Below are 27,204 nucleotides of genomic sequence, written 5' to 3' on the forward strand. Positions count from 1 at the left end.
AGGAACGGAAAGAAAATAAACAGCAGAGTGTGGGGGGGGTGTTAGCGCTAAGCACTGCTAAGCCGCCCGCTCAGCCCCCTGGGGGCGAAAACGCACACCCCTAAGTCTCAAGACCCCCACAGATGCGCAGAGGCTAAGGAAATAATAACTGAAATCAAACCTGTAACTGAAATATTATCCTGCTTGAATCAGCCAAGAGTGGGAAGCACAATCAAAACACACAGCCTAACTCTGCGAAGGCTGAGCATAAACTGGGGAACGCTACAAGGGACCACGTGACAGAGGGCGGAGCGTTCCTCAATAATTAAGCTCAGCCTACACAGACGCAGACTGGAGCACCTCCCACTCTCTGGATGATCCGAGCAGCTCGAGGGAGAACATTGAAGAGCTTGGGCATGGAGGTGGGCCCATGGGACGATGCCAATGCAGGAAATCATTTTCCTGAGGAGCTTGGACAGGTGAGACAAGGTGACCTTGTGCTGCCGTTGAATCTGGACGATTAAATCATTGAGGCTCTCTCCGCGATCCAGGGAGAGAAAAACCTCAGAGAGATGTATCGATGATTGCACCGAGATGAAGCCTGGTCATTGGAAAGAGATGGCTCTTCTTGAAGTTGATAGAAAAACCATGGTCCTGCAGGAACTGCAATGTGTGGAGGTCGCGATGGGCAGAGCGAATCAATGTCGACTGAATCAGGATATCATCCAGTTAACACTGGACCCTCACAGAATTGCTCAAAGCTGCCAAGATCTTGGTAAAGACCCTGAGGACCGATGAAAGCCCAAATGGCAGTGCCCTTTACTGGAAATGCATAGTCTGGTAACAGAAACGAAGAAACTGGCAGTGATGAGGCCAGATAGGAACATGGAGGAATGCCTCTGTGAGGTCAATGGAAGAGAAGAGGTTGCCCTCCCGAACACTCTCTAGAATTGAATGCAAGGTTTGCATCTTAAAACACCTGTATGGGATAAATCTGTTCAAAAAGTCGAGAATGGCTCACCACCCCCAAGACTTTTGGGATCACAAAGAGCCAAGAGTAGAAGCCTACCCCTCGTTGATCTTCTGGAACTGGTTGTATGGCCACAAGGTGTTGGATGGTCGATTCCATAAGAGCCCGCTTGGAATTGTCCTGAGATAATGGACAGCAAACAAAAAGTTGTGGGGTTGGGGAGAGGAACTCAAGTCCGAGACCTGACCTCACCATTCTGAGCACCCAGGCATCTGATGTCAACTCCTCCCATCTGGAGGTGAAGAAGGCCAAACAACCTCCAATGGGAGGGAGAAAGGGCATTCACTTAGAGCGTTGGAATGAACGACCTCCTCCCACTCGCAAGAGCCGTTTACTGGAAGTTCGCTGTTATCTGTTTGCAGCCTCTGGCCGTTGTTCCTGACGAGGAGGGAACGTTCTCCTGTGAGAGTGTCGCCTGTTGCGTGGGCCAGGCAAGCAGGTGCAGCTGTGAGGCCCCAGTAATGGTCACTCCTATAAACAAAATGGCCAATTGCTACTCAAAATGGCCGACTACCACATGCGCTGGCCCCCAAAAGGCTTCGCTGCTTCACTTGCTCTTCAAGCTCTCTACAGGCCCTGAGCGATCAAAAACCACTTATCTTGCTGTCAGCTGAGGCAGTGAAACTGAGCTCTAAAAACCAGGTGTGGAGCAGTTGTTTGAAAAGCGCCGGGGAAACTGCGTGGGAAGCTCGCAGAGTGCTCCCTGAGCTTGCAGCTTCAAAGAAGGGCAGCGCTGAAGTCTCAACGCTGCAGGAAAACAGATCCCCACTCTCTTTGTGGAACAGATCCCTGCTCTCCACAGCTCAACCACAGCCCCGGGAGCTGTGTCGAAGCTTTTATCTCTTCTTTCTGCTGATTTAGCTGTTATTTTAGCTTTTTTTTTTTCTTTTTCCTATCCAGAGACACTAGATCTTGTGACAAGAAGCCGAGTCAAAAGCTGGGGAGCCAGCTAGGGGCTGGCTTTTTATATAGTGGCAGACTGAGCTCAATGACATCAAAGGGAGGAGTCATACCCATTCCTGGACTCTCGTCGCAGTGTGGATGGAGAAGAGGTGACAGCTTCATTGGGGTCCTCCGAGAGTTGTGAGGAGACACTAAATGGCACGAGCCTATATTATGTGTAGGAGAAAAAATGACCCTAAAGTTTGTCTATTGATTAGTTAAAGCTAAAGCAACATATAGCAAGGCAGACTGATAGGCTATATTTTTATACATCAGAAAAAACATTTTATTTTCTTAATTAGATGTTATTTTATCTTCAATATTTATCCCATGTGTATGATGCTACAATTACTTAGCTTTGTTCCTACTTACTGTACACTGTGGTCTGAACTGTGAGCCTTTTTTATGAATCTCTAACAAATTAATCCATAATTGGAAAAAATATTCTAAGTGTAATTAATGGAAATACATTTATCAATGAATATCAGTTTATCAATTAATACAATAAGGAAAGAATAAAAAAGAGTGGTTAAGAACACAAAAATGTTTGTTTGTGTGTGTATGTGCTGACTCCAAATTGCAACTATCTATTAACTGAAGAGTACCAAGGAGGTCAGGATTTACAAGAAAATGTCACTGCACAAGCATAAAACTGCACGTACACGAAATGTAGCTATAAAAGTCATTAAAAGTAGTCAAACTAATCATCAAAATTATAAACAAATACATGTTCATTCTGATTTCATATAACAAAAAATGAACACCCAAGGCAAAGGAATGTGCACATTCTTGGCCAGCTGATCAAGCAGTGAAGTATTGTTGTAACAGTAAATATTTAATATATCAATATTTAGATTATGTACTAATGTAACCGAAGTAAATGAAAACAATCACACTTGTTCTATTTTGGGAACTCTACTTGGCATGTGCTTCCTAATTATCAAACATACTATCATCTCTAATTCTGACTACATCTTAAGCTATACTCTGAAAAGTCTTAAAATGCAATTGAGTGAAAGTAAAAGTTAAATTAATGAATGCATGCATATTTTTGCTTGAACATATTCTACAATAAATATGTTGTCTATATTCTATAATAAAATATATCTTGTCTATATTCTATAATAAAAATGAATGAAATTTTATTTGAACTATCTTATTTTTCTCCTTACTGCAATTTGAAACATAGGGGATAGGAGAAAAAAGGATTGCTCTCTTTCTTGCTTTTACTTGCTTTAAATTTATACCAACATAGTGTCAACAGTGCAATAGCAAAAGCTCTCAGACTATTATCACTTACAGCTAGCTACATTTAACCTGAGCAAAGTCTGAGTTTTAAAATGATTATAGGCCTGCAAATTGCCACTGAGATCATGTCAATTATATTCATAAATCTTACATACTAGAAATGAAATGGTGAAAGAGACAGGGAGAGAGAGAGAAAGAGATAGAGAATGTATGACTATCATCAACTATGTAACCAAGCACCTGTTACCCAGCAACGGAATAGCAGCAGCATCTGTCTTGCACAACAATGCACTTCCATTACTTTGAGATCTTTGCTTTACAATGGAGTACACTGTTTAATCTGAAATCAGAAAGTTCTCTAAAGAAAAGATGGCATTATACTGCGCTGACTACAAAATACCTGATTCAGTATTGGGAAAAATAACTCTGGAAACAAATACACAAAAGAGAAAAAGAACCTAAAACTACTGTAATTGATAGGAATATCAACAGAGTATGCTGGAAATTAACATGATACAGAACACGAAAAGTCAATACAGTGCACAATACATATATTTGTTTTTAAATAAAACATTGTGTTAAATAGTGTTATCATTTAGCATGTCTTTAGTCTAGGGTTAAGGAGAGAATCGGGACATGTACAATAGCTTTGGAATTTCCAAAACTAAGGAAGACGTTTTTAAAAAGCTGAGATACCTTTCAACAAATGAGATTCACAGGTACCTGGGCATTCTCTCATAGGCTTTTCATTAGAATAATATATAGAAATTTTAAAAGATTTCAGCATGTACTGATGATCTTACCTTTTGGATGAATTATTTATAGGAAGGTGTGCAGCTCTTAAAAATATTGTCAAACTTTGGACAAGGTGCTAGAAGGGTACAATTCTGATTGGAATAATAAGTGGTATATTTTAACAATGAATCCTGAAAGTATTGTACTGGTTGCTTATAACCCAATTTAAGATTCACATCCATCTGTTTAATGTTATATGTCTCAATTACTGTATCTAAAAAATGTTTTTGCCCAACATCATACAACTCATGCACTCAGATCATCTAGGGAAGCCCAGCTTATGTTTCCATTGTTGGATTTAGATCGCAGTGCAGCGGCGAGTAGATTTTTTTTTTTTTGGCAGCACATCAAACATGAATCTTTCTCTTTCTAGGGAAACTTGGCTCAATACTGTCTTTCTTCAGAAAACAACCGAATATCTGCTTGTCCACACACTCATTTGTAGCTATGTTTTAGATTGGTTTTATTTTGCATTTCTGTTTTTTAAAGTGAATTTTCTTTAAATTTTGATATTTTTATGTTTTTTTAATTTTTATTCAGAATTGTTTTCATTATCCAATTTTAAATGGTTTTCAGCTCCCCTAGAAAGAAAAAGGAGAATTTCAAATAAATAAATTGAGAATGTGAATCACAACACTGTACCAATTCTGAAAGAATTGATAAGTTTTCTCCAAGTAACTCCTATATCATCGGTGTTTGTACAATTTTGGTCTTATGACAATATTGTGATGCTATGAAGAGATGTTTATCTACAGCTGAGTAGATTCCAAATGTAGAATTTTGGACTGGATTCTGAAATTTTACATGTGGATAGACAAACTTAGATGAGAGAAAATGGTGTTGATAAGGGGAGTCAGGTCAAAAAGCCATATTAAACTATTAATCTTTTTTAGAAATCAACTGCCAGAAATTTGTTTACAAGGACTAAAATATACTGAAAAACTCTAGGTGCTCTTTTTATACAGCCCAATTCTTGCCACTTTTTATTAATAATATTTATCTATAAAAAACCTTGATAGTAAAAATAATCTATTTATATTGAAGACTATACAAAATCACATCAGCACAAATATTATTTTAATAAAATAAATGCAACTATCTATCATGCAACATCTCTGTTTAAATATCGGCTGCATTCTTGAAAAACCAAATGAATGTGTATTGTAACAGATTGTTAAGCACTACACTGGTGTTTGCACAGTATTGTTGAATAAAGAAACAATTTTAATAATGTATCCAAAGGGAAATTATTAAAACAAAGGTAGTTAACCTTATTTATAGCTTATGAAAAAGAGGTGAAGCTCCAAATTATTTCCAAATCAATCATCTCTAGCTCCAGACGAGATGAACTGAACTTCTGACTGTAACCACTGGAGCAACTGGTAAAAATGGTGTAGGATCTCCCGCTTGGGCAGGGGGTTGGACTAGATGACCTACAAGGTCCCTTCCAATTCTGATTATCTGTTAAATCTGTTAAATAATACCTGAATTACCTCGACTTTTACAGCAACAGTATTACATGATATAAGGGGAAAAGTGCTTTGCTACATTTACCTTCAGGGAAATAGGACTACATTATGGAGTAAAACAAAAATTATATTAAAATGTAAAACATTAAATTAGAGAACTGAACAAGGATAAACCTATAAGAGCTGTGGTGGCACAGTGGTTAGATTGCAGTACTGCAGGTTGACTCTGCCCACTGCCAGGAATTCAGTCTTGACAGGCTCAAGGTTGACTCAGCCTTCCATCCTTCAGAGGTCAGTAAAAGAATGACCCAGATTGTTGGGGGTAAGATGCTTTCAATATTTGGTGTTTCGCCCTGGGCAACAATAATTGCAAGTAATTATTTCAATAACTGCTGATTAGTCGGGCACATCCCCTTTCCTCAAGCTTATGCAGTACATCACAGTATATTAAGTAGGTATATCATTGGTTTCTAATATGTTCCTTAGTTTTAAGATTGATTTATCATTCATAGTAAATTCTTTCTCAAAAGGTTATGGTTACTTAGAGAAGTTATGATGACAAAATACAGAAATGCTGTTTGCCTCATATTACGCTATTATAATGTGTTAGTTAATTAGTTATAACATGTATTTTATTGCTATTTTAATATGATTATAATATAATACAAATAAGAGTAGCAAAAAGCACTTAGACATAGATTTCATGCAACTCTACAAGTTCTCAGTATCTCTCCAAGGATAAACCTCAGTGAAGACCTGAATCCTGGGAGTTCCCAGGAATGCTGGGAATAACATGCCAGCTTCAAGGGTCTATCTACTAGCATCATTGCAGATTTGTGGCAGGCAGATTGGGTGCAAGATGAGTTTTGCTGTACCTATTATTTTTAATTTTGTTTAATAAAATTAATAAAAATAAAAAATAAAAAAATAAAAAAATGTTTTGAATACAAACCAAATTTAAAATAGGATAGCACAGCACAGTTCTATTTTGCAGTAATCCCAATCTATTGATGAACGCACAGCAAAGCAACCTTTGATAGTTCTATCTTGCCACTCAAGATTGATCAAAATTTACAGAAACATAAAAGTCAATTAGAACCTTAGAATAGGATCCTATTAATATGACACCAAGTTCTTCTGCTCCGTATCATTCATCTCTAAGGAAGCAACCAGCACCTGTAAAATTTACCTAGGTTTGATCCTTCTTGGATGACGGAGAACAGCCTGAAATCAAATCCAAATAAAATGGAAATGCTCTTCAACAATAAAAAATAGACTTGGGAACTGAGATTCTGTTCTGGAATGGTTGCACTCCTCATAAAAGAGCAAGGAAACAGTTTGGGAGTGCTCTCTGTTTATTTTTTATGTGATGTATAGGTGGTGGCTGTGGCAAAGGGTGTATTTTCACAAATGCAATTAATGGGCAGTGACTGTTCCTCAGCTGCATGGATTTGGCAATAATTACCTGTGTTTTGGTCACACCTTGTCTTCACTGCTGTGGCATGTTTTATATGGAGGTTCCCTTTGAAAAGTGTCCAGCAAGTGTAGTTAACACAAAATTGCAGATAAGTTACTAAGTAGTACAAAGGATGACATTTGATACCTATAATAAAAGATCTGTATTACTTGGCAATAAATTATATTATATAAATACAATTTAATTAAATTTTAAAATTCCTAACAGGTTGGGATCTAATTCCATGACGGACTGCCTCTTTTTCTTCTTCTTAAACTGAAAGAGTATTAAAGGAAATACCATTTTAAAGATGCCCAACTGGCTTATTTGTCTAGCACGCAGGACATATGTATCTGTCCTGCACTTTCGCTATCCAGGTATCTTAAGCTTTCCTGGACAAACATTTGGTAAAAAATAGGCCTCATGGCTGTTTTCATAGCTAATCTTATGTTTACTTAGTTCATCAAATAGTCTGCATTCAAAAATATTGTTTCTTACCTTCGCAACTACAATTCTTAAAAAAAACAAAAACAAAAATGAATGTGGTTTTATGGATCAAAACTCCAAGGTTATGCTAATATTACATAACATATTTTAGTGCTCACATTATACCTCCTTAGCTAGAAATTCTAATTAAATCTTCAGGGTGACAGTAATGGTTCAAAAAAAGAAAAGAAAAGTACCCTTATTCACATTTGGAGGATTTTTAGTTTATCTACATTTCTGAGTAATAGAACATTACATTAGCATTTATCCAAGTGGGAATATAAGTATCTTAACAAGTGCTGCCACCATCAGGATCTAATTAATGAAGCAAACTAAATGCATACAATATAAGCAAACTAGCTTAATATCATAGATTAAACTGTTTTATTTGGTAGCGTTCAAAAATGCTTTTCATGCATCATGCAAATACATATAAATGGTAAACTCCCCATGCATCTTACAGATATATTAATGCATACTGTGGTATTGAAAACATGGATGTTACAGCAAGCCTTCTTCCCCCAATCAACAGATGACCTGAATGTGTTTTACTGCAGGTTTGAAAGGAAACTACAGCCACCTATCTCTACAACCCCCATCTCAAACACACCAACAACAGCCAAGCCTCCTACAACTGGCCCCAATCCACTGGGTTCACAACCTCTGTGTCAGGTTTGGATGCCATATTGAGATCCGATGCTCCCACGCTGCCACAAGTGAGCCTGGGAAAGTGGGAGGGGAGAATTCTTTGGAGTATATCTAATTAGACATAATAAAATTCTTTTGCTGGTGATCACAGAAAAAGAAGTGCAAGATCTATTTCACAGACAAAAGCCAGGAAAAGCACCAGGGCCAGACACAATAATTCCTTCTTGATTAAAAGTCTGTGCTGACCAATTGGCCCCCATCTTCACCCAAATCTTCAATAAATCACTAGTGATGTGCTATGTTCCTTCTTGCTTCAAATGCTCTACTATCATCCCAGTGCCAAAGAAGCCCTCCATTAGGGAACTGAATGACTACAGACCAGTTGCTCTAACATCTGTAGTTATGAAAACCTTTGAAAGGCTAGTGTTGTCCCACATGAACACCATCACGGATCCTCTGTTAGATCCCATGCAGTTTACATATTGAGCAAGTAGATTGATAGATGCTGCTGTTAATATAGCTCCGCATGACATCGTACAACACCTTGAATCTCCAAATACCTACACAAGGGTCCTCTTTGTAGGCTTCAGTTCAGCATTCAATACCATCATTCCAGACATTCTTCTAACTTAACCAAACTAGCTAGCAGTACCTGAACACACTTATAAGTAGATCATAAGCTTTCTAACAGACAGGAAGCATCAGGTGAAGCACAGCCCCTCCCTCCCCCCAGGCTGTGTGCTTTCTCCACTTCTCATCTCCCTATATACAAACTGGTGGCTAACCCTTTTGGGATCCTGTGCCAAAAATTGTGTTCACGTGCGGGCACCCAGAAGACAATGCATGCGGGAGCCCCCCATGCCCCCTGCACATGCGCGCGTGACCCCGTGCTGCATGTCTCTGCACATGCACTTGCGATCCCCATGTGCCATGTGTCTCTGTGAATGCGCACACCATTCCCCTGTGTGCCACACGTCTCTGCGTATGCACACGAAAGAGATGACTTTCAGTGGTGCTGGAATTCATAATTAGCTACAAGCAGAAATAAAGTGGAACCTGAACATGTGAACATCATTTTCCACATTTTCAGCAGATTCTGGGGATTGAAGTGAGAAAGTACTCCTTTTAAATAGGAGTGCTGAGCAGAGATCAAACTACGATAATCCTCTTTGTTAATATTTTGGAAAATAATAAAGATGGAACTGTTTCAGAGAGACTTCCCCTGATCATGTCATTTCTTTTGTTTGTATTCTTATTTTTAGTGATGCTATTTTATTGTTTTGATGGAAGTTTGCACCCTGGATAGTTTAATTGATTTTGTATTCTATATAAACCACTGAGGTGGTGTTGATTGCAGGAGGACAGAAAAACATTAAATAAATGTGCGGCGGCGGCCAAAAAAGCCAACGCAATCCTAAATTGTATTAACAGATGGATACAATCAAGATCAAGTGAGATACTAACACCACTCTATAAAGCCTTAATAAGACCACACCTAGAGTACTGCATCCAGTTTTGGTCACTACACTATAAAAAAGATATTGAGAGTCGAGACTCTAGAAAGAGTGCACAGAAGAGCACCCAGGATGATTAGGGGACTGGAGACTAAAACCTATGATGAACAGTTATAGGAATTGGGCATGGCTAATTTAATGAAGAGAAGGACCAGGGGAGACATAATAGCAGTGTCCCAATATTTGAGTGGCTGCCACAGAGAGGAGGGGGTCAATCTCCAAAGCAACTGAAGGCCAGATAAAGAATAATGGATGGAAACTGAACAAGGAGAGATTCAACCTGGAAATAAGGATAATTTTTCTGACAGTGAGAACAATCAGCCAATGGAACAGCTTGCCCTCAGAAGTTGTGGTAGTCCCATTACTTGAGACTTTCAAGAAGAGACTGGACAGCAATCTGTCAGAAATGGTGTAGGGTCTCCTGTTTGGGCGGGGGGTTGGGTTAGATGACCTACAAGGTCCCTTCCAGCACTGTTAATCTGTAAATAAATAATTCCACCCCACTCCCTATCTTTGGATAGCTTTCATTATAAGTATATCATGTTTAGCAAAAGCTGTCAGAAATGTTAATGGCCGGGTCCTTACATCATTTTATTGTTTCTGAAAAGCAAAGTGTGAAGCAACACAATGAAAGTAAAAATTAATTTCAGATGATTACCTCTTTTTAATAATCCTAAAAATAATATTCTGTTCCAGCAAGGGGAGACTTAAATTAATTTATTTTCTTTTAACCCTATTTTTATTTTTGTGGGAGTAAAAAACACTGAGTTTGGTGTGGCTTTTTTCTGTGTTGGCATGTAGATGATTGCACTGCACTCTAATTTTGTTCTTTCCATTTTTATAATGAAATGGCTGGGGGTTGTTGTTAAAAATGAAAAGAAGTAACTGGGGATAACTATTCAAGCTTTATCACCATGGGTACAGAAACTGATTTTAGTCATTTCAAAAAGTGTGTGCAGCCCATTTTATTGCTTCCTAATAAATTTTAAAACGTTAACAGTTTAAAGGCACAAAAACATTTAAAGGAATGTTAATTAAAATGTGGCTTATAGCTCTAGACAACTAATAAATTTCATGCAGGACTTTGAGTAGATATAACAAATTATTACAATCTACCCCCTAACCAATGTGAAAAAAACTTAGGAGGTTTTTCAAGGCTACTTTAAAGCTTAAAGTTAAGCTGTTAGACTAGGTTACTGATATGATTTTGGGCTAATCACTTTATCTTAAATCAGTCTTCCACCTTGGTGTTTTGGCGGGGATAAAATGGAAGGAGAGCCCAATGTAATTTGCCTTGATTTCCTGTGGGAAAGGCAGGATATTAATGTACTTAATATTAGACAGGTTGTTTTGCAGCATGAATACATTGATAATGACTATTTTTCAACATTGTCCCAATCTATATCATTTCCTTACATGAAATTTATCTTGGATACTAATATATCTGTCTGACCAACCGTATCCACAGTCGCTCGGCTCTCCTTGCCATGCGTGCTGAAAGAATCCTCGCACCTTAGTTTTGTTCGAAGCCGCCCCCCCCCTCGATGAAACTAAGGCGCAAGGATTCTTTCAGCACCCAAACGCCGCTTTCTACCCGGAAAAGCTCACCAGAAGCACTTTTTCATCAAAACAAGATGGCGGCGCCCAGCAAACCGGCGGCCCGGTAGAAATTGTTCCACGGACTGGTACCGGTCCAGGGACCGGTGGTTGGGGACCCCGTCTTAGGCGACCCCTGTGAAAGGGTTGTTCAACCCCCAAAGGGGTTGTGACCCACAGGTTGAGAACCACTGGAGTAGAGGATTGGACTAGAACAGTGGTCACCAACCGGTGGGCCATGGCGCACTGGTGGGCCATGAGAAAATTTTGGTGGGCCACAGAGAAATCTCACCCCCAGAGCACCCCCCAAAGCAATTAATCCAAGTGCGCAAAAACACAAGGCTGCGCAGCCCACATGGCCCGCGGGAACCCTCCCCGTCCACTCACTCCTTACCTGGCAAACTTGCCTGCTAAATTGCTATTTTTCCTTTTTCAACCATCATCTGTTCTGTTGTGCCAGGAGATTTAGATTAGCTAAGAAGCAGGAAATGGTTGGATTTCTTGCTTTCTAGCTAGTCTTTAGATCTTCAGCTCTGCTTTTAAGCACAGCCGAACCTCCCTTAGGACTGAAGGTTCTGTTATTTAGTGGCGACTCACAGCAAGCAAATTTGAGAGGCTGAGCTAGCCGATGGCAGATAGATAGATCATTGAATGATTCTGTGAGCAACTCAATCTGCCTGTCTGCTTTGCCTGATTTGGGGTAAAAGTTGATTTTTTTAAATAAAAAGTTCAACATTTACATACATGGTATGTTGTGAGTTAATTTTGTGAGTTCGCTTGAAAGCAAATTTTATGTGACAGACTCAGCTAGCCAATGGCAGATAGATAGATTTCTGAATGAATCTGTGATTCTGTGAGCAACTTAATCTGCCTGCCTGCTTTGCCTGATTTTGGGTAAAAGTTGCTCTTTTTTAAATAAAAAAATCAATATTTATATAAATATTTACAATATTTACGTACAAGCCATGCCCAGCCAGTCACATGATCACCAAGCCACACCCACAAATTAGGCCATGCCCACAGAACCGGTTAGTGTTTCCTGGGATTTAAAATTATGAGTTTGTTGGTCCCTGAGGTCCAAAAGGTTGGCAATCCCTGGACTAGAAGACCTCTGAGGTCCCTTCCAGCCATGTGAGTCTATGTTCTATTTAATTCAGTTCTTTGACATATTACTATATTTCTCATACATATTTCTAAAATTCTGTATTCTGTGTTCCTTCACTTCAGTTTCCTCCCAAATTCTTTCACCATTTTCTTGATGAAACTACCTTTTAGAAGCCCTATTTTTCTCACTATAGACATCTTTCATCCTCAGTTGTGCAACAATGAATTCCCAAATATGTATCTTTCCTCACTCACATTCTCTTTCACTAAATTATTTCAGCAGACATCCTTTTTCATACCCCTCCAAAAGCCTAACTCCAGATATTTGTATTATATAGCACAGGGGTGTCAAACCCAATCGCATCGCAGACCGTATCATGCCCTATCAGGATGTTCTTTACCCACAGGCCACCAGTTTGACAGGCCTGACATAGCACATCCAGGCAGTCCTCAGTGACCATTTGAAGTTCTGACAGTGCTGAAAATGCACTTATGATCAGTTCTCACATTTATGACCAGTGCAGTATCCCAAAATCATGTTTCCTACCTTGCACAAACTGTCCCCATTTCAACTACCCAAACCCATCTCTCCATCAACTCTGACCTTTTGGTACCCTGAATAGTGCTGACCAAGAAGAAGAGGCTACTCTCTTCCACCAATGCATACCTGCTACAGCTGCTGCCAGGTAACCTTCATCTTGTTCACCTTGCTTCCCCTTTCTAGGGCTTGTTTCCACCAGCCTGGTTCAAACCCCATACCACAGTTGGCGATGGGCTCGCCACTGACACCTAGCTACTACCCTCCTGGCCACTGGGCTTCTGGCAGGCCTACCCCACTTTAGTCTCAGCCTGCTGCTAGCCAGGGTTCATGCATGCATACATGTTCCCACTGCCTACCTAGCTGCCAGGCTCGAGCAGTTGAAGCCTTCTGCCAGTTGCGGGCCATGCATGTGTGCATGCTTGCTGCTGTCACCTTCTTGGATACCAGGCTCCTGGCAAAACTGCCTAACTTCAGCAGTCTCAGCCCGTTGCCATCTAGGAGATCTCTGGATTTTGAGGTCCTAATAAATGGGATTGTTTAATTAAAAGCATGGCGATCCTGAAAAATTGAATTGGCAGAGGAAATACTATGAGAGTAATGCACTCATGTAAGTGGACCCCTATTACCATTTAGAAGTTCTATAAGTAATGACCAGGAATCATAACTAACTAGCAAACAGTTTGCAGAGCAGAAGTGCTGCATGGACATAATAAAGTGTGACCATCTCTGCCTACACTGCTGCATTCTGTACCAAACAAATCTTCTGGGTGGTCTTTCAAGGGCAGTCCCACTGCAGCATTGAAGGGTTCCCTGAATCAGAAAAGAAAGCAACCGACACACCAGATGAAGCCATGCAAAGACTTTCCTGGACACAGCCGCTACCTGTTTCTTTGCTCTGCTCTCTCTTATTCCAAAGCCTTCAGGAAATCATGCAGCCTGATAGCTTGCTGCATGTGGACTGGATCATAGTGTGTCACTTTGACACGTGTCATAGGTTCACCATTGCTGCTTTAGGTTAACCAGATGACAATCATATCAACTCATAAGTGATTATAGTCCTCACAGAAGACTAGAACAGGTCAGGGACTAGGTGGAAATGGTTCTACTGAAACAAATTGGAGCCACAAGTCTGCTAACATAATATTGTCAGGATATTATCAGAGTCGGCTAGTTGTCAGGATTCTGGCACTTAACCCCATTTAAATTATGTGCCTCAAGCCAAACTTCCAAAACTTCAAAAGGCTTTATTGGGAATTAAAAGGTCCGGCACTGCCTGGGTGTAGCCAACTCTGAGACATATCATTCATTGTTATCCTTAACCCTAGTTTTCCCCCACCCCTTGGGTATATCGTAATTTATATTCTCCAATGGGACACATCCATAGCCAAGAATCATCAATCATGTCTCCAGTTAGAATTTTGCGTGGCAGAAACTTCGGTCACCTAGTTATTATCTTTGAAAACATTTATAGAATACAGTTTCGGTTTGCAAGCTGCCACATTGCTCCTCTCTCCCTTTCTGTTGGCAACTCTAAAAGATCATAGAAACATTTTATGAGTTGACATATATATTGTTTCAAATCATATTTTTTGCCCCAGTGGATCTTGCAATGTCTACATTTAACATCGGTAGAAAGAATAAGACCAAAACCACAACATCTAGAACAGGCACCTAAAGACAGCCTCAGACTTTCTCCGCAGCCAGGAAATGATGAAATACAGGCAGCGGCACCTTGACATGTCCTCTGAAAAAGCTTAGAAGGCCATCTTCATTCTAGAGTAGGGGTGTCAAATTGGTGGCCCGCAGGCTTGATGTGTCATGAGCAGGCCATGCCCATCCCAGCTCTGCTAATGGGAAAATGTGATGGCAACGTGATGTGGTGAATTGGACACCCATGTTCTAGAGCAAGAAGGCTATGTAAAATTACGTGATATCTTCAGGAACTTTAAGTGTTATCTGGCATTTTGACTAGTATTTATTGCATACTTATGGATAAAGTTGTCACATGACTGGCAAGTTCCTTTTAAAATATTATTGTCAAAATATTATTGTACTACCAGTACAATATAAAGAATGGATTTATAAGTGCCCATTTCCCCTCATGTTTGTCAGGTTTTTGACACCACATAACCTCCTACATTAGAACAAAACTGGCCAACCTTCAGCATCATCTTTACTCCCAAATGGCCACATAAGAATTCTTTTTTTTTTAAAAAAAAGGGTAATATAACTTACTTTTAATGTCTACACGCTTGCCTAGAAAAAAGGAGAATGAAATGATAAAAAGGAGTAACTGAAATAACCTTTCAGGATAGGTACTATAAGTGATGGCAGATAAGATTCAGCTAAATGATACTATTTTATTAGTTATGTGCCCTGTATGTATTTTATAGATGAAATGGCTACGAGTAGCCTTCTGCAATATATTTCTAAAGTTATAAATACATCTCAGGGCAGAAAATTGAAGATTCCACTCTATTATTTTATGTGTAATGCAATTTATTTCTGCCAAAGCCCCATGACTCCCAGATTTCTCAGAATATAACAAACAATTATAAGATGAAGTTTAGATTATGTCTTCAAAAATGAGGCAATTTTGATTGGTTTAGTCATGTCACTAAACCAGGGGTCGCCAACCTTTTGGATTTCAAGGACCACCAAACTCATTTTTAGATCTCAGGGACCACTAACAGGTTCTGTGGGCGTGGCCTAATTTGTGGGTGTGGTTTGGTGATCATGGGACTGGCTGGGCATGGCTTGTATGTAAATATTATAAATATTTATATAAATATTGAATTTTTTATAAAAAAAGAGCAAGTTTTACCCAAAATCAGGCAAAGCAGGCAGGCAGATTGAGTTGCTCACAGAATCACAGATTCATTCAGAGATCTATCTATCTGCCATTGGCTAGCTCAGTCTGTCACATAAAACTTGCTTGCAAGCAAATTCATAAAATTAACTCACAACACAACATGCATGTAAATATTGAATTTTTTATTTTTAAAAAAGAGCAACTTTTACCCAAAATCAGGCAAAGCAAGCAGCTTGAGTTGCTCACAGAATCATTCAGTAATCTATCTATCTGCCATCGGCTAGCTCAGTCTCTCAAATTAGCTTGCTGTGAGTCTGCACTGAATTTGCTTGCAAGCAAACCTTCAGTCCTAAGGGAGGTGCTGAGCCGAAGGTCTAAAAACTAGCTAGAAAGCAAGAAATCCAACCATTTCCTGCTTCCTAGCTAATGTAAATCTCCCAGCACAGCAGAACAGAAGATGGTCAGAAAAAGGAAAAATAGCAATTTAACAGGCAAGTTTACCGGGTAAGGAGTGAGTCAGTGGGGAGGGTTCCCGCGGGCCATGTGGGTGGTGCAGCCTTGTGTTTCTGCACAGCCTGGATTAATTGCTTTGGGGGGGTGCTCTGGGGGTGAGATTTCTCTGTGGTCCACCAAAATTTTCTCATGGCCCACCAGTGGGCTGCAGCCCACTGATTGGAGACCGCTGCACTAAACTGTAGTGTGGGTTGGGTGTTTTTCAATTCATCCTGTTCCTACAATGAAACTTATGTCAGGATTTGCTAAGTTTGAGGCTTTATTGTAGCTAAGCATCCTCCAGCCAAGGAGCATGGCAGAAATAAGGTCTGCCAGCTCGGAATCAAGAAAATTTCAAATATTGTACTACCAGGTAGAAGAAACGAGTACGCTGAGAACAGAAATTAGATCTGGCCTAAATAATATGTTCTATATATATCTTTGCATTCTTGTAAACCTGCACATCTGATTGGCTATACACACAGCAACCGGATTGGTCGAGCGCGTGGCACTGATTGGCCATTACGAAGCAACCGCGCGACGCCCGGCACCAGTTCAATATAAACCACCGCACACTCAGCCGGAGGCCAGATTCAACTTAATAAAAAGAGCATAAACCAGTCACTGCCTTGTGTCTCTTCTTGGGACCGATCGATTGACTTAACACTGGTGACGAAGGTGGGATACTGAAGCAAGACCCACATCGCACGTGGCACACGGAAAGGCGACCGGCAACATGGCCAGCAGCACCGCGCCACCCGCACCCTTCAACCAAGCTGCCGAGGACTGGGAATCCTACATCGATAGATTCCTCATGTTCTTAGAAAGCAGCAACTTGAAAGACACAAATGGGCAGAAGAAGAGGGCCGTATTCCTGACCCACTGCGGGCCCGCAGTGTTCAAGATGGCGAAGGCCCTCGCCAAGCCCCTCGACGTAAAGGCGATGGACTGGGCTGACCTCGAGCCTTTACTGCGAAGCCACTACACACCCGCTGTGCCCACCCTCATCTGCCGGCACGATTTCTACCGGCGGGATCAGAAGGAGGGTGAGAGCATCAGCGACTTCACGGCTGATCTACAGGACCTCGGGGGCCTGTGCGTGTTCACCGACCTGGACGAAGCCCTGCGAGGCCTTGTCGTCCTCAGCCTCAAAGACCCCATCCTACAAAGCCAGCTCATGGCGAGGGGTGACATATCCCTCACCAACGCCCTCGCCGAGGCCACAGCAGCGGAGGCAACAAGGAAATTGGCGGTCCAAATGCGGCAAACGAGCACCACGGATCACCCCGCAACAGCTGAGATGACCCCGACCCCCCAGAGGCAGACCGAGACCAGCCGCCGAGCAACCACCTCCACACAACACGGCGATCTTGACTCCCTCACCGACTCCGAGGACAAAGAGGAAGACATCCACCAGCTCCAGACGGAACGAGACCGATGTGAGCGGCGAAGCCGAAAGTCGAGGTTCCAATGCGCCGGCGATCATCCATTGTCGGAATGCCGTTTCCCTGACGCAATATGCCGGCACTGCAAGAAACGGGGCCACATCGCCAAAGTGTGCCAGTTCAAATGGAACCACAGCCCCCAGCGTTGAGACAGCAGCCTGCGGAGATGAGACGGCACCCCCCCGAGGAACAGAGACCAAAACACCGAGAGCTGATGGAGCCGGGAAGGAAGAAACAGGCATTTCAACGAGGCCCAACGAGAAGAAACCCACCAGACGGTCGTTATCGGCCATTCTTCAAACTGGGATGGCCAGAAGGTCCAAGTGGAGGTGGGCATTGAAGACCGACCATGCAAAATGGAGGTGGATTCCGGATCCTACCTCTCCATGGTTGCATGGTGGGAAATCAAGCGTTTGGTGCCAACCATCCATCGGCGCAAGCTGGAGAGCCAGAAACTCATCCTCAAGGACTACCAGGGGAACCGCATCCCCGTGGTAGGAATCGGACCTTTTAAAATTACTTTCAAGGGGCGCACCGAGATACTCCCCTTAACCATCGTGGAGAAGGACCGCCCTAGCCTCTTGGGACTACAATGGTTCGCGCCACTGGGCATAGAGGTGACGGGCACCAACCATATCGCCGAGACGGACTGGGAGGAGCAGCTTGCAAAGGACTTCCAGGAGGTTTTCGATGGCAGCCTAGGCAAGTACCGAGGGCCCCCGATAACCTTCAACCTAGACCCTAGCATTGCCCCAATCCGCCTCAAACCCCGGCGAGTACCCTTTGCACTCAGACCCAAGATCGATGAGCAATTAAATAAGCTCATCAAACAAGGAGTACTCGAGCCAACGGACCATGCCAGGTGGGAGACCCCCATAGTCACCCTGGTAAAATCAGACGGGTCAGTGAGAATTTGTGGTGACTATAAGGCCACCCTCAACCGCGTGCTGCAACAAAGCGCTTACCCCGTCCCAGTGGTACAGCACCTTCTGCACTCACTGGGGGGAGGCAAGATTTTCGCCAAACTCGACCTGGCACAAGCTTATCAGCAACTGCTGGTCAACGAGGAAACCGCAGAGGCACAGACCATAGTCACCCACCGCAGGGCCTTCCGCTGCAAGAGGCTCCAGTTCAGAGTCAGCGTAGCCCCAGGGGTTTTCCAAAGTTTAATGGAGATGCTACTCCAAGGCATCAAGGGGGTAGTGCCCTATTTTGACGATGTGTTGGTGTCAGCGGCTGACCAAAAACAACTGGAAAGTCGCCTGAGGGAGGTGCTTCAAAGGTTCAAAGACGCAGGGCTAAAAGTCAAGAAAGAGAAATGCCAGCTGCGCACAGAAAGAGTCGAGTTCCTAGGGTACCTCCTAGACCAGCACGGGATCCACCCAACAGAAAAAAAAATCAGGGCCATCAAGGAAGCCCCTAGACCAAGAAATAAAACCAAATTGCAGGCGTTTTTGGGGTTGATTAACTTCTATAATGTTTTCCTGCCCCAAAAGGCAACCGCGGCGGAACCGCTGCATAGACTGCTCGACAAGACAGCCACCTGGAACTGGGGAAGGCGAGAGGAAAACGCATTCAACCGAACAAAAGACCTACTCACATCAGACACTGTTCTCATCCATTACAGTGAGACACTACCACTAACAGTAACATGTGATGCATCACCTTTCGGCGTCGAGGCCATCCTCAGCCACAATCGAAACCGGGGAAATACAGGACAAAATCAACAGGATGCTATTCATACAACACATAACCCCGAACACAACAACGAACAAGAGCCCAGCAGAGCTGCTTATGGGGAGAAAACTGCGATCACCACTTGACCGGCTGCACCCCACATACAACCCAGAAAAACCCTCCGGCTCCTCCAGCAAGCACCGAACGTTCATACCAGGAGACGCGGTATATGCAAAGAACTTCACAGGGGACCCACTCTGGATACCGGCAACGATAACCCTGGTAACGGGTCCCCGCTCGTACCGGTTACTAACGAACAACGGGCGAGCATGGAAACAACACATCGATCAGCTAAGATCGAGAACGACAGCGGGAAATACAACCAACACGCAATCGCACAGAAATAGAGAACCAGGAGCAGAGCGGGAACACCAAAGCACCAACCAAGAGGGGAGGGAAAACCCTGAAAAACAAAACAAACAACCCCAGCAAAAAAGAAACCAGGAATACTCACCAACTGAAGCACCAGGAGACGACCCACTCATAGCCTCACCTGGAAGAAGCAGCTAAGCCAGCTCGACCAGCCCGGGGAGCCCAAGCAGGAGCAGCGAAGCCAGCAGCTCGACCAGCCCAGGTAGACCAGGAGGGAGCTGCGGCGAGAGGCCCGACTCACCCTTCCAGGCGGTTCCATCGACGAGGCAGAGAGCAACACAGACGCCGACCGAACCGGCCGGCGGCCAAGAGACAACTAACCTGTGCAGGTCCAGTAGGCAAGTACGGAGCCCCGCCTACTTATGGGACTACGTCATGTAGGACCGAACCAAGAGGGGAGGGGTGTTCTGTATATATATTTGCATTCTTGTAAACCTGCACATCTGATTGGCTATACGCACAGCAACTGGATTGGTCGAGTGCGCGGCACTGATTGACCGTTACGAAGCAACCGCGATTGGCCGAGCTGTCATTGGCCGCGACGCCCGGCACCAGTTCAATATAAGCCGCCGCACACTCAGCCGGCGGCCAGATTCAACTTAATAAAAAGAGCTTAAACCAGTCACTGCCTTGCATCTCTTCTTGGGACTGATCGACTGACTTAACATAAGTCCTACAATATGAAATTGGAATTCCAGCAAATTATCATAAAACACACATGCAAAAATTGCTTGCAAAAATGTACAGTTTGGTTTCTTTTTAGAATAAAATGTACTTGAGAGATTACAGTTTTTTCAAGTTAATTATGTTCACTGAGCATTTTCCTTTTTTACTACGTGAACATGAGGAAGTCAATGAGATACGTACTATCCCACGATATCGTTAACACCTGTAAGAATAGGTTGCATACTTTAATTCACAACAGTTTTTAAGAATAATCTATGTCATACTCTAAGTAAAATACATTTCTTTGTAAACAACAGAAAAACAATGCAGGATTAGCATGTAGTTTAATTATTTTCTCGGAACTGATTTTTTTTTAGAAATTAGTTAAATCTGTACATATTTTGTGCAAAATAATGTGTTTAAGGCAACAAGTGAACAGATAAATGTTTGTTTTATATTTATTTAAATTGTTAGTTAAAATATGTATCTATCCATGGAAATAAAATTCATGAAATAATGTAAGCAAACTGTAGGTAGGCTTTAGAAGGTAGCTCCTTTCCTGGAAAAGTTTAATTAAAATTTACAAGATTCAACTTTGGCAAGAGTGTTTACAGAGGCACCCAGTGAAGGGAGAGGACTATTCCCAGAGTAAATGAATGGCTAACTATAGATATGATCCAAAGGCAATGCACTTTATGCTGTGTGGACTTAAATACCTCATACTGTTCTCCCTCAATTTTTCTTCATTGGATAATTTATCAGACAAAGTATAAAATAATCCTTATTCTACTATCTAAAAATCATTCCCCACTATCTAGTCAGAGCTGAACAAGATTCTTGGTAGAGAAGAGAAACGTCTTCAAAGAAAAGAAGAAATACCAGAAAGTCCAGTTGAAAAAACATCTTTGGGACAACCATGACCATAGACATTTAAAAATGTAAAACATTCTTTACACTGTATGTACTGCTATTCTTTCAGATCATCATCTAAGCTAATAGTGAATTCCGTTCCCCAAATACCTACCTTAAGAAATTAAAATGGCTCCACCCAGACACACAATCCAGAGCAATAAAGCAATGAGCACAATCACATTCCAGAGCAATCTTAAAGTAACATCAACTAGGGTAGAATCCAATGGCATACTTATGAGAATGGAAGCCAACTATGTACCCAGAGAAGAAGAAAAACAATCTACCTTTCTCCTTGTAAGTTTTCATACCCTCAAAGCCTCCTCCAGAGGTCCCCCTCAATCCTTTGACACAGATTTGGAGGATTTGAATCCATAATGGAGAGTTAATAGGAGTCTTGGAGCGTGAGTAGATGTCAACATCTATTTTACAGTATTGCATTTCACACCTAAGGATTACCATATTCAACTGAATCAGTGGTGGGATTCAAATTTTTTTACTACCAGTTCTGTGGATGTGGCTTGGTGGGTGTGGCAGGGGAAGGATACTGTAAAAACTCCAGTCAGAGTCAGTATTTGCTGGCTCTCTGAACTACCCAAAATTTCCTCTACTCCAGAACTGGTCAGAACCTGTTGAATACCACCTCTGAACTGAATCCATTCCTCAGTGAACCTCCCCACTATTTCCCAATTCTGGCCTCTAAATCTTCCATTTTTAAAATGACTGGTCCTTCTGACCATAGCCACACAAATCTCATGACAGAGTACAAGGAGTAAAGAGCAGCAGATGACAGCATAGTATAATAGCATTTATTAATTGTCTTAGATGGCCTTCATAGCAGAATCCCTGTGTGGAAGAGGACCCACACTTCAGATAAACACATGAGTTCTGAAGAGACAATTTAACACATACTTTTGCTCCAGCTTATGAGATGTATTTTACTGATGACTGACTGCAGTCTTGTTTCAATACTCACTTAGGAGGTGTTCTCCCCCCACAATCTTAAGGAGTCATTCGCTTTTAGAATTAGATTTGGTTAGTTACCTTGGGGCAACTCTTAATTACACACGCGAACAGCTCTTTACCTCTCCAACTATTTACTTCAGTTCAATTCCTCCTTGCTAGCTCTATCACAGGGGTGTCAAACTTGTGGCCCACGGGACTTATGCATCACATGTTGGCCCCGCCCCTGCCCAGTTTAGCAAAGGGGAAGAAAGTCCCGATAAGTCACATGATGCCACTGTGATACCACGTGTTTGACACTCCTGGCTCTGTCACGTACTTCACTATTTATCCAAAGCAGCTATTGTCTCCATTTTTAATATCTTTCACTTGTGTTGAAAATTGCATTTGAAATTGTCACTGTCACTCCAAAATCTGCTGTAAGGATTCTATTTGCTCCCTTACTGCCCCCAATAATGCAGGATTATGTCCAGCGAGTCACAGAGACCGTTATTTAGAAACAATTATGGTTCTGCACCATAACAAATTAAAAGTATTTTAATTCGTTTATTTCTTTTAGACATATGATGGAATTTTGGAGAACAAAAAATGATATGTAATTTTAAGTATTTTTCATTAGAGTAATGAGTATGAAAGATGTCTGATCTGATCTTATTTTGGAATGCACAGCCACTGATTCACTATACTTAAAATGAACAAATCAAACACATGTGATTGCAGATTATTTCTTCAGGGAAATCAGATGCTTCATTTAACTGTCCCTGTAGCATTCATGCTGTAAAAGCAGCATGCATAATGAGCTTCCTAGAGAGTTTAATTATTAATTAAAATGTATCAGCAAACTAATTATAGAAAAATAGCTTACCTTTATAACTTTAAAATACTGGATGATTTCTATACTCAGAAAATTAAGTCTCTTTTACCCTTACTACTTTGATGAAAGTCCTCATTAAAAAAACGTCTTTGCCTATTATGTAATTACAACACATAAAAGGAGGACTAGGAGGAGGAAAAGGAGGAGGCATCTCCAAGTAGGTCAGGTTTCTTGTCAATTTTGTGGGAGTTGCAAATTGCTCGTAGGAAGCAAACCAATGATAGCCATTTGATGCCCTGAAAGGAACGATTCCTCTCAAAAGCAGTACTAGAAAACTATTTTCAACTGCTAAGTATTCAAATGATTTGAACTGATTGATTACATAGTTTAACCCAGGGGTGTCAAACTCACAGCATCATGGCATCATCACGTGACGTATCAGTACTTTTTTTCCTCTTCGCTAAAACAGGCGGGGGCAGGGCCAGCATATGATGCATACAGCCTGAGGGTTGTGAGTTTGACACCCCTGTTTTAACCTGAGGATTATTAAAACAATTGGACATACATGGATTCTCCAGTCCTCTATAATGCTTTTAAATGCTTTATATCACTTTAAATATATTATGTAAAAAATCTGCTATAATAAGGGCTGCTTAGTTCTTTGGAAATAATTTGGAAAAAATGCTTTGGAATGTACAGCACTGCAAGCATTGTACCTTTAGTACGGTGCTCTTTAAGCAACCACAGTGATATCTTGGTAGTCAACTACTTTGAAACTCATCAAATTTAGTACTCAGAGCATTTTGATGCAAAAATGCTCTGTCCCAGTACTCATTGTTTGTTTGGTACTTGATGCACAAGTTAGAACTTGTCAGTGTCGGCTTCCTTGTGACTCATTATTCTTTATGGGAAAATTTTGTTTAGTACTCAGCTTTTGGTATTTCATTGTGCCTCTCAGAACCAATTAACAAAGAATACTGAATTACCTTTACCAGTATTTCTCTTTTTAGGTTGTGACAGCTGTTAAGTGAACCTGAAGGAAAAATATGGCTGCCTTAATGAGTTGTAGACAAGGGCTACATTTTCATCCCCCTGTAGTACAAAGTCCTTTTAGGGGATGAGGTCCAAAACACTGGACAGATTTGGTTTAAATCTTAGTTTGAGTTCTTTTAGGCTCATCAATTCCTCACGTTTCTACAATAAATAGGAGTATTATTTTTCTTATTTATTCCATTAATATATTAACATTTCCATGGTTCAGTTATCCTGATAAACGCATAACACCTTTTCTCAAAGGGGCATCACCAATTGTGATGAAAAATATATTTAAGATATTACACTTAAAAACAACCCTGTTCTTATTAACAATCAGATCTGTTCATATTCTCAAAATGACAACACAGGGATTCTGTACATTTCTGATGAAAAACTCGTCATAGCTCATATACCTTTACGCTTACAATCTTGGATTGTTAACATAAAAGTATATGAGCTATGGTGACCTTTATACTGGAACATCTTTTCTCTTGTGCTACTGGGTTAGGACACCTACAGGTTCATCCTATAATACCATTTTTCTAGCCGGACAGAAATAAAAGCATCAGGTCATTTGGAGGGGAAAGAAACTGGAGACCCGGAAATAATACACAATAAGTGGGGGGGACAAGGCTGGAAGATTACATGATTGAAGAACTGCATGAATCCCGAGAATGCAGTTTCGACTCGGCGAGGCATGGCAAGCAACGTGCTTTGTTCAAAGTGTGGACCGCGCCAGAGCAGGCAATTTGGGTTTAAATACCATCCTATCACAAAGCAAATCACCCCCCCCCCCAATTCAGCCACCCGCTGATTTTATTTTTTACACTGTCATGTGTCATCTTTGGAAGCAGCCAGCGCCACCTGTGCGCTAAGCGAGGCAAGGCGGGGGTAGTACGTACCCAACAGCAGCAGGCGATGCGTTTGCTTGTATTCCCGCTTCTGTTCCTTGAGCGCCCGGTCAATGCTCTTGCTAACTCGCCTCGCTTCCTTCTCCGCCTCCCGCTCCTCCAAGCGCCCCTTCTCCCAGGGTCTCTGCAGCGCCAGAGGCTGTTGTTTGCCAGCTGCGGGCTTGGCCTGAAATGCCGGCGGCCCCTGCGGCGATTCCCGTTCTTTCTCCCGGGGAGCCGCCCCGTTCCCTTCTCCGTTCTGCAGGAGCAGGAGCGGCCCGTCCGCCTCCCCGGCGCGCGGCTTTCCAGCGGCTCCTTCACTCTCGCCGCTGATGCTGTTGCTGCCGCTTCCTTTCGCTGCGCTTCTGCCTTTGGTTCTCCCGGTCTGGGCTCCGGGCAGGAGCGGCGGCGGCGGCCGGGCCGAGGGTTCTGCCGTGGGCGATGGCTGTTGTTCTGTCTCCGAGGTGGTCGTGGCAGCAGCGCTGGAGATGGAGCCGCCGCCTGCTGCTGCTGCTGCTGTGCCAGGTTCGCCAAAGAGCCGCGGACGCAGGCTGTAGCAGAGCCCCATGTCTGGATGGCCCTTCGGGGAGCGAAGGAAGTGGGCGCACGTCTGGACTAGCGGCGGGAAAGGAGGGACTCAACGGTTAGCGTTGTCCCCGCGCGTCAGGGCCGGGCGGGTGGGGGTGCGCCTGGCAGCCCCTCCTCATAAGCCCGCTGCAGCTTCTGCTGGGCCATTTTGCATTTTCCTCTCCTCTCCTCCGGACAAGAGCAGGAGCGGCTGCGGCGGTCTTGGTTGGGCGGCGGCAGTGGTAGTTCCTCGTCTCAGATCACCTGACACGAAGCCACCGTCGGGTCCACTCCACCTTACCGTAAATACGCCGGTGCGTATCCAACGCGTAGCTAAAAGCTACGGTAGAATTGGAGGGGAGACCTGATGTGTACACATGTGCGTAGTTAACTCGCGCGCAGAGCTCTCGTTCAAGGAAGGGTGGTCCTTCACGCGTGTAGACACACACGCACACACACACAAAACGCGCGGGCACGCGAAACTAGTAGGCCAAATGGTGTTATCCCGCAGAGACGGAGCTGTTATCTATATAGAAAGCAGTTGGCTCCATGAGATAGTCGCAGAGGCGGACAACCTTGCCTTTCTTCCACGCTTAAAGGCTGCCCCTTTCATAGGCAATTATTCCACTCTGTGGCCCTTCCCAGCCAACAAATCATAGGAAGAATAAACAGATTTACAATGTTGCCCCTTTACTTCCTTTTATCAAATGAGACCTGTGAATTGCTTAATCTTATTCCTCCCCCCCAACAAAGTATTTCCTACGGTTCCCCCCCCCATGATTTTCTCACCCGTTGTCTTTCATGTATATACAATTAGCACGCCCAGAATTCTCAATCAATTTATAGATAGTCTAATACTGATTTAGAACTGCTAATATTATACTTCTTTCATAGATTCCAGGAACGTAAAAAATGATACTTGGTGTGAATTTTTGCAAGTGCTGCCAGCTTTTAAATATTTTCAGTAAAGATCTTTTAGTGGTAGAAGTGATGAACCCTAGGTACTGTTCTAGCTTTGATCAACAGTACTATGTATAAACAAATAAGTCATTCTCAGTTTATGTTTTCTCTTCTAATAGTGCTTATTCAAGTAATGTTAAATAAGTGTCAATCAAAGTCAGACATGAACACTGACAGATTTTAAGACCATGGACTATGATAGTTTGGGTTTGATTGGTCACTTAGGAAATTCAGATAGGACTCACTGATTCACCAATTAATAAAGGAGATGTAACGAATATTTTTTATTAATGTTATTGAAGAGTACATCATACAAATAATATCTACATAAAATAAAAATATATTAAAAAAATAAAAGTAAAAAGCTTAGAAATAAAAACATCCAGAAGAAGGAGAAAAAAGAAAAGAAACCCCACCTTCCATCTCAACATGGATCAAAGTGGGAAAAAAAATTATTGCTATCTCTAAAACTAAAGCCAAGCATATCTTCAACCTATATCCTCACTCCATTCTCTATAAACCAACCTGTAAAGCCTCATCTCTCCATCTTAATTAGCAAATATTCATTAAGGGTTGTCAGAAATAACAATGTAACTTTTACAAATTATATCTACTAACCCAATTTGAATCCCTCCTATTAATTTATATCTGCCTTTCTATTCAAACTTCTCCATTTGCTATCTATTCTGTTTCCTCTCTTCAAATAAGCAAAATCTTGAACACTTCCTCATGCA

At 42.0% G+C, this 27,204-nt stretch overlaps 1 protein-coding gene across 1 annotated transcript in view; it reads right to left on the reverse strand.

The window, feature by feature from the left end:
* The window catches only part of GNAL (G protein subunit alpha L), a 115,484-nt gene extending 89,852 nt beyond the window's left edge, over positions 1–25,632 (reverse strand). The window contains exon 1 of the mRNA XM_026699404.2: positions 24,956–25,632. Within this exon, the coding sequence (XP_026555189.1) occupies positions 24,956–25,511 (556 nt within the window). The 5' untranslated portion in view covers positions 25,512–25,632. The remainder of the gene's footprint in view (positions 1–24,955) is intronic.
* Between the last annotated feature and the right edge of the window lie 1,572 nt (positions 25,633–27,204).

Source organism: Pseudonaja textilis, chromosome 3 (genome assembly GCF_049901715.1).
Source record: "Pseudonaja textilis isolate UNSWEBS1 chromosome 3, rPseTex1.2, whole genome shotgun sequence".
In the NCBI taxonomy this organism is placed as follows: domain Eukaryota; kingdom Metazoa; phylum Chordata; class Lepidosauria; order Squamata; family Elapidae; genus Pseudonaja; species Pseudonaja textilis.